The sequence below is a fragment of the Triticum aestivum genome, chromosome 5B (genome assembly GCF_018294505.1).
Source record: "Triticum aestivum cultivar Chinese Spring chromosome 5B, IWGSC CS RefSeq v2.1, whole genome shotgun sequence".
NCBI classification, from domain to species: domain Eukaryota; kingdom Viridiplantae; phylum Streptophyta; class Magnoliopsida; order Poales; family Poaceae; genus Triticum; species Triticum aestivum.
This window is the reverse complement of record NC_057807.1, coordinates 336,131,979-336,140,952: the sequence shown is the minus strand read 5'-3', so window position 1 is coordinate 336,140,952 and position 8,974 is coordinate 336,131,979. Positions and strand designations below refer to the sequence as shown.

At 39.1% G+C, this 8,974-nt stretch overlaps 1 protein-coding gene across 1 annotated transcript; it reads right to left on the bottom strand.

Moving 5' to 3' along the window:
• Positions 1-4,934: 4,934 nt before the first annotated feature.
• Positions 4,935-8,971, bottom strand: LOC123114771 (non-specific lipid transfer protein-like 1; the record flags this gene model as incomplete). The annotated part of the gene is made up of 6 exons (XM_044536188.1): positions 4,935-5,138; positions 5,219-5,270; positions 6,158-6,219; positions 7,876-7,936; positions 8,493-8,530; positions 8,647-8,971. Coding segments are annotated over 5 exons (507 nt in total), but the record flags the coding sequence as incomplete, so codon positions are not given.
• Between the last annotated feature and the right edge of the window lie 3 nt (positions 8,972-8,974).

Genomic DNA, 8,974 nt, shown 5'->3' with positions numbered 1-8,974 from the left:
GATGGAGAATGTGCCCTTGTATCATACCTGTCTCATGATGGATATGGATCTACATGAGTATAGGGAGGCATCCACAACATTGGCATTGGCGGCCCAAAATAAGGATATGAATATGTTGCATTTAAATTTTCACTTTGCCAATACCGATCCTCAGATTATCACCTAAAAGATGATCTTGATTCTTTTGCATTAGTTGACCGATAAGCAGTTTTCTCTTCACTCTTATGTTAATATTTATCTAATAATTGTGCAGATGTGACTTTGAATTTCTTGCGCTTGTGCTTATTGCGGACTTTATCTCCTTTGGCTTGACTTGAATTGATCTTTGGATTTTCTTGTTGCCCACCAGTCCTTGGCGTCTTCATTGTAGCTTCGATGGAATTCTCGCCCTCAAGATTATGTCCATTATGCTCTTTAACAACTTGTTTACTTGAAAACTTGATCCCATCACCTGCAGTTTTACCTCCTCTTTAAATGGGTCGGCTTGAAGCAGCTGATGCACAAACTTTTTGCCATCAAGACCAATTGGAATAGACTAGTCATCTCCGGTGTTTCAACAAATTTAAACCGTCCTTTCCAATGGCCTATTTAACTATTTGACGAAACATGTTGCAATCCTCAAAATTATGCTTGAACGAATCATGCAACTTACAATACATTCGTCCATGGATAGATGGCTCGACATGGTGATCAAGAATTCTAATATAATTATTTCTAAACAACAAATTAAAGATTTGATCGCACATGTTTGAATTGAAGGTATACCTTTTATTTTCTAGCCGATCTTGCTGCGAGATCGGTTTTGGATGTAAGTGATATGCCTCTAATGTATCTATAATTTATGAAGTATTCATGCCATGTTTACAATAATTTTATATGGTTTTGGTATGGTTTGGATGGAACTAACACGGACTGACGCTGTTTTCAGCAGAATTACCGTGGTGTTGTTTTTTGTGCAGAAATAGAAGTTCTCCAAATGCAACGAAACTTTTTAACAATTTTTTCGGAACAAAAGAGGCACTAGAAGCTTCGTGGGAGGGCCAGAAGGGCCATGAGGTGGCCACAACCCACCAGGCTGCCCAGCCCCTCAGGCGCACACTGGTGTATCGTGGTCACCTCGAGGCCCATCTTCACGTGAAACCAACGCCCAAAAATCGTATAAATATAGAAACCCCCATAAATAACCCTAGATCAGAAGTTCCGCCGCCGCAAGCTTCTATAGCCACGAAAAACCAATCTAGACCCCGTTTCGGCACCCTGGCGGAGTGGGAAATCATCACCGGTGGCCATGTTCATCATCGCGGCGGCCACCATGATGAGAAGGGAGTAGTCCACCCTCGGGGCTGAGGGTTTGTACCAGTAGGTATGTGTTTAATCTCTGTCTCTCGTGTTCTTGAGTTGGCACAATCTTGATGTATCACGAGCTTTGTTAATATAGTCGGATCATATGGTGTTTCTTCCTCTCTATCTTGTTGTGACGAATTGAGTTTTCCCTTCCAGATTTCACTTTTACGGATTGAATACTTTATTGGATTTGAGAGCACTTGATGTATGTCTTGGCACTCAACTCGCGGATTCCCGAGGTGACATTGGGGTAATCTATGCATAGGAGTTGATGCATGTTTTTGTCCTTGTTTCTCCGATAGAAATCTTGGGGCACTCTTTGAGGTTCTTTGTGTTGGATTGAGTATTATGAATCTGAAATTGTTTGATGCATATTGTATAATCAACTCACGGATACTCGCGGTGACATTGGAGTATCTAGGTGACATTAGAGTTGGTTGATGTGTATCATATGGTGTTATTTTAGTACGAACTTTTAGATAGATCGATCGGAAAGGATAACTTGGTGTTATTTTAGTACGAACTCTTGGACAGATCGATCGGAAAGGATAACTTTGAGGTGGTTTCATACCCTACAAGATACTTTTTATATTTTGGTTGCATGATTGTTTGAGAGAGACCATCTTCATCCTACGCCTCCCACGGACTGATAAACCTTAGGTCATCCACTTGAGGGAACTTTGCTACCGTCCTACAAAACTCTGTGCTTGGAGGCCCAACATGAGTCTACAAGAACAAGTTGTGTAGTACACATCAAGCTCTTTTCTGACGCCGTTGTCGGGGAGGTGAGTGCTTGAAGGTATATCTTTAGATCTTGCAATTGAATCATTTTTTTTTTCTTGTTTTATCACTAGTTTGGTTTATAAAATAAAACTACAAAAATGATGGAATTGAGGTTGCATCATATTATTCATCTTTATAGTGTCTTTCGTGAAAATGATGGAAAGGAAAATTGTGCTCAACTGATAGAAGAAGAATTCTATAAAATGTTCGGCAAAAAATCTTTGAATGATGAGCATGATTGCAATGTTGTTGGTATGAACTCTTTGAATATCCATGATGCTAACGATATGCAAAGCCATAAGCTTTGGGATGTTATATTTGATGAAGATGATATTTTTAGTCCCCCAAGTTTTGATGAAAAAATTTATTATGATTATTTCATGCCTCCTATTTATGATGATTATATTTATGAAAGTGGATTTGGAGAGGTCATGACTTTATTTAATGATGAATCCACTATTTTGGAAGAGGTTTCAATTGATTATGACAATAAAGTTGCTATCTATGACAATTATGGTGATGACATGTATGCTATATTGAATAATGATAACCATGAAACTTGTCACCATGATTTTAATTTTTAATCCCATGATAGTTATTTTGTTGAGTTTGCTCCCACTACTATTCATGAGAATAAATTTTCTTATGTGGAGAGCATTAAAAATTCTATGTTTGTGGATCATGAAAAAATGCTTCATGTGATAGTTATATTGTTGAACTCATTCATGATGGTACTGAAAATTACTATGAGAGAGGAACATATGCTTTTACATGTTGCAAAAATATCAAGTTTCCTCTCTATGTGTTGAAAGTTTTGAAGTTGCACTTGTTTTGCCTTCCTATACTAGTTGATTCTTGTTCCCATAAATTGTTTGCTCACAAAATCCCTATGAATAGGAAGTGGGTTAGGCTTAAATGTGCTTGCCATGTGTTTCATGATGCCCTTGTTATGTTTCAGTTCTTATCTTTTATGCGAGCATCATTGAAATCATCATGCCTAGCTAAAAGGCATTAAAGAAAAGTGCTTGTTTGGAGACAACCCAACGTTTATACCTACTGCTTTTGTATGCTCACATGATTAAGCTACTGCAGTAATCTGTCTCAATAAAGTGCCAAGTAAAACCTTTGGGATAGTGTGGATGATAGTTGATTTGATTCTATGCAAAAACAGAAACTTTTGCACCCAGTCCTGGAATTTTGTAAATTCACAGAAACGTGATTTTGCTTTGAATTTTTTATATATGATTGATATACAAATTTCACATGCTTTCCTAATTTTCAGAATTTTTAGAGTAGCAGAAGTATGGTCATTGTCCAGATCATGACAAACTGTTCTGTTTTTGTCAGATTCTGTTTTCAATGCATAGTTTGCTTGTTTTCTAGTTTCTATGGCTTATATTGCTCAATATAAACTGTGGAAATGATAAGGTACAGTAGGCATTGTGTGATAACAATTATGAATCTTATCTTTGATAGTACCAAAGTGAATGATTTGTTTCATACTAACCTATCTCATGAAGTTCCATTAAGTTTTGTGTGATTGAAGTTTTCAAGTTTTGGGTGAGATGTCAATGTGAGAAGAATAAGGAGTGACACTACTGGAATCTGGCACTTTGCCATCTGCCATGGCAGATGGCAAAGGCATGGTCGGCGGATGGCAAAGGCTTTGCCATCTGCCAGTAGATGGCAAACAGTTTGTCTGAAACCCTGCCGGCAAACGCTTCTTTGCTATCTGCTGGCTGATGGCGAAGAGCCTGTGCCTTTGCCATCAGCTGGCAGATGGCAAAGCCTCTTAACGGGGTTAGCCCCGTTAGAAGGCTAACGGCATACTTTGTCGTCTGCCAGCAAATGGCAAAGGCTGCAGGCTCTTTGCCGTCTGCCAGCAGATGGCAAAGGCTTCAGGCTCTTTGCCGTCTGCCAGCAGATGGCAAAGGCTGCATGCTTTGCCGTCTGCCAGCAGATGGCAAAGAGCTTTGCCATCTGCTAGCAGATGGCCTATATTGCCCCATTTAATTTTGTTTTTTCTTATATCAATTCATTTTCACAGAAAATCAAACACAAATATATTTATATGACCAATATAGTATATTCAACACATATTACCAATAGTCATGAACACATATATATCGAACACATATCCAACACATGTTACCAATAGTAGCAAGTTTCATCCATACATATACATAGTTTCATCAATATTACACAGTTTCATCATAGGTAGCAAGTTTCACAAAGTCAAAACAAAAACTAAAGACAAGCACTCCATTAACCCAAGCTTCCGTGATCTGAAGCAAATCTACAAAATGGGAAAGAAGAAAGTTAGAAGAAGAAGACTAGAAGAAGAAGATTACTATGATGCAACTAAAATGTGAAGATTATTATGATGCAACTTATATCTGTAAAATAGGTCATTTTGGAGCTAAGTATGGTTATTATGTCATTTTTGAGCTAACTAAGCATACTAAGTCATTTTGGTGTAAAAAATGCTAAGTAAGGTCATTTTGGAACTAATAAGTTTATTATGTCATTTTGAAGCTAGCTAAGCATATGAAGTCATTTCGGGGCTAAAATATGTCATTTCGTAAGTCATTTTAGAGCTAGCTAAGCATATTAAGTCATTTGGAGGAAAAAATGCTAAGTATAGGTCATTTTAGAGCTATCCTAGGTTAAATAGGTCATTTTTGAGCTAGCTAAGCATATTAAGTCATTTTGGAGGAAAAAATGCTAAGTATAGGTCATTTTAGAGCTATCCTAGGTTAAATAGGTCATTTTGAAGCTAATTAAGAAAAGCACTAGGCAAAACTTACCATCAACCCGTAGGTGAAGGATCAAGGTTCTTGCTCGTGGTAGTGGCTGATGGAGGAGGATCAGGGTTCTTGCTCGTGCCAATGGCAGACGTCGATGCTTGTCGGGAGTTATGTTGCACCAAATTAAAGATCATTTGCAATGTCTCGTTAGCATGAACGCACGGGGAGGTCGTCAAACACCAAACCCTCATAACGACAAAACAACTGCACATTTAAATCCACCCGATCAACACAAATATATTATGATGTTTTTCATAACAAAATCGGAAAATATATGACCTAACTCATAGTTCAAAAATATATGACCCCGTCGGCCTATGGAAGGCCGAAAAGCACCTGTTCAGACAACAGGAAGCCGAAGAGGTGTATGAAAATTAATCATGTCAGAGAGGTAAAGAAAAAATCAAGTAAATTCAGCCTCTTGCACACCAAATCGATCTGTTGTTGCACCTAAGACAAATCTCTTTACATATAAACATTGATTAGAAACTATATGAGCTTTTCAATGAGATGTAGTTCGTCAAGCAGGGTAAGTGATGCTAAGTGAAAAATGCAGTATGTCAGTATCAAGCAAAATGATAAGTAAATGCCAAAAAATAAGTCTTTGGGTATCGGAAAACCATGACAGCTTCACTAATTTGTCTAGTCCATTAATTTGTGTTGAGGAAGCAAGCGCACACCCGTACAAATGCATTAGTTAAATGAGTAACCCTTAGCTGAAAATGTAGTCAGAGTGGCCATTTTAAACACTTGCGACATTAGCAATGTGTAATCTTAATTTCAGGAGCAGACTAATTATCTCTAGGATGGGCCACATCAAATTCATACTAATTCAAAATTGAGATATTTTTTCAGGGATGAGAATACTAGCGAATAGTGCGCGGCGGCACGCCGCGCCACATGGACTAATTAACTATTTAGCTTTTTTGTAATATTTGGTAAGTACGACCCAAAACTTCTCTGTGGCGAAGAAGTTCATACAAGAACAGTAACCAGGCTAACGAACAACACCTTCTGGAACACCTGTGAGGCTGTGACTGCTGTGCTGCGAGCAAGCATGACAGAAAGATCGCTACATAGGGTGGCTTGTATACTGACTTGAGAATAATAACAAATAATATATTTCAAATTAAAAAGAGTTAAAACAGCATGTACGTAACAAAATAGTTTGCTGTCAACAATAATAAAATAAAGCATATATATAAGAGGGGGGAGCAATATACTTGAATAATAAGCAGCTCCTGAACCAATTGTCCAGCGGAAAGTAACAATAGCGGCTCACAACCTATATAAAGAGAAGAGCCATCAGTAAAAGTTGACAACAAAAAAAACTATGTGCACTAATGCTAGAAGTACTTCTCTTGACTAATACAACTAAAAGCTCGATTTGACAATCTATAAACAAAGTCACATAGGTAATATTGTTTCATAATGCTTTATAGTATGTAATAAACTGAAGCACATAATTAAGAACACTAATTAAAAATGTTGTTTCAAAATACAACGGACAATGGATACACGCACACACACATAAACATTGAATTAGTCAATGTTAGAGATGAAGAGAGAAGAGAAAATTTATCGCGAGATAAATTGCACAATAGGCCAGTTCGTCAACCAAACTATACTTCAAAAATGATCATCAGTGGAAGTACTTGACAACAAACTAAGCGTTAACCAAAAACTGTCCTTTAATTTTATAGTATAGTTACAATGAGGCTTCTCAGTTGGCACTTCATATAAACTGCAGCACCCCTCTTGGTAGGAAATACTATGGAATATAAAAGCATGGGCAATAATTTGGAATGTACAAATGCATGGAAGCAATTTTTCAGCACTTCTATTTACAGAAGAGACAGGGAATATGCTTCTCCAATTCAATGTAGTCAAAAGTCAATTGGGCTCACAATCTAGATGTACAACATATTGTTCCTACACAAAGTACAATGTAAAATGACGCCTATCCACAAATCAAACTCAATACAGTTAAGTCTTAATTCTTCAGCATTAACACCTCAAGCACAATATTTCAAGATTAAGAAACACATCCATATGATGACTTCGCGCAAACAGGAGATAAACGCCCATCACAATTTGTCCGGATCTTGGCTGTTAAAACAGAAATGAAGACATGAGCCATCGGCACTCCGAAAGCTTCCATATAAAGAACATAAACACGAGCCAAATGAAGGAATTAATGATGAGTTTTCAACAATACAATGAATTGATTTTTCTTTTAGATTGCTTCTAGCAAGAACATTTCAATTGTAGAGAAAGCATAGAGAAACAGTGCTATTTCAAGGATAGAACTACATAACAAGTCAAGCAAGATCTGGTTGATATGACACATATTATCGATTTTAGTAATGTACTGCCAGAAAGAAGTAAACCTGACATAGTGTGCAAGTTACCAGCTATAACGGAGACATAAAATGTGGCAATGCAGCGCTAACAAACACATTTTTCTGTGAGACACATGTTTAGTAGGAAGAATAGTAGGAAAGTGAGGGTTTATTTCAGAAGAGCTATATGACAAATTATGGTCTGAAAATAAGCTCAACAACCCTTCCATTTATTTTTGGGTTAAAGGGAGCTTTATTGCATCAAATCGGTGTTCTAGTTACAATCATCCAACATACTAAAAGAAATAAAGGTGGAGCCTGGCCAAGCTGAACTTCAGAAAGATTGTCCACCAGTGCAACCCTGTTTTGTTCGCTTTGAATTTTCACAAAACGACGATCGTCCAAAAAATTGCGCACGGTGCAGACTTCTCCATGCAATTTTAGCATTACATCTTATAAAAATCAAAGTAATGTCAGGAATAGCAAATATGTACTTCTAATAAATTCATAAAATTTGAAAGAATATCACATAAGTTTTCTTGGAATTCATACCAGAAGCGATGGAGAAGAAAGAGTCTTGAGTATGATTGGGAACTTACAGGAGAAACGGTGGATAGAGGGTGGGCCACACGCCAACAGGAGCTGTGCTATCTCTTTTTCCTGCAAAAAGACGACAGTTTTGTTAATGTTTTGGTTGTAAATTATGGGATAATCTAAGCATATCGAGTTGCTGAACTATGCCGTATCTGGCAAGGGCCGCAATCTGACGGGGGGCCAGCAGCCGAGCCCTGTATTCTTCTTTGTATTTTCACAGCAAAAACTGGAGCAGGACAAACCTTGACAGCTACATATCAGACTACACCTAAACAAAACAATCAATGCAAGCTAAATCAAAACATAACATGAGTCCTAGAAGTACATTTTGGGCATCCTTCGCCAAAGTTGTATCCAATACGCGCCACCAATGACTACATCTTACTCAGCGGGGGTGAAGAATTAGCATAAATTAATTGACACACTTTTCAGATTGCGACATGAGATCCTCATGTACCCAAGACTGAAAACAACCAGAAAAAACTTTCAAGAAGCAACAACAGTATTTTTGTTCGGCGAAACGTTAGTTAGTACTAAGAACAAAAAGTCATCATTGTCATTGTTTGTCTAGAACATCAGTACATAGAAGCTTGTTAATTTGAAGATTGTATGCTGAACTCACCGATTGCAAGGAAGAGGGAGTCGGACACGGATGGCTCACTGCAGGAGAACCAAAAACAAGGTCAGGCCAACACCACATGTGACAGATCACAAATCGACACGGGGAAAAGAAAAACAGAACAAGATGGCTCTAAGGGAAGATGGATCACGGCTACCGTTGTTGAGGGCAGCCGGGTTGCCGCCGCAGGCGGTGGGGAGGCCCTTGGCGCGGGTGAGGTTCATGGGGATGCCGTAGTCCTTGCCGAAGGCGTCGCAGAGGCAGGCGACGCTGGCCGGGATGGCGAGCGCGGTCTTGACGCTGGTGCAGCACTCCTTGGGCGGCTTGCCCTGCGTGGACCCCGGCGAGATGTAGGGGAGGCAGCCAGTGAGGCCCGTCAGCGCGGAACCACAGTCCCACGCCAGCGCCGCCGGCGCCTGCGACGCCGTGCCGGACGCCAGCGCGAGGACAACGGCCAGGAGAGCCGCGGCAGCGTGGGTGGGGCG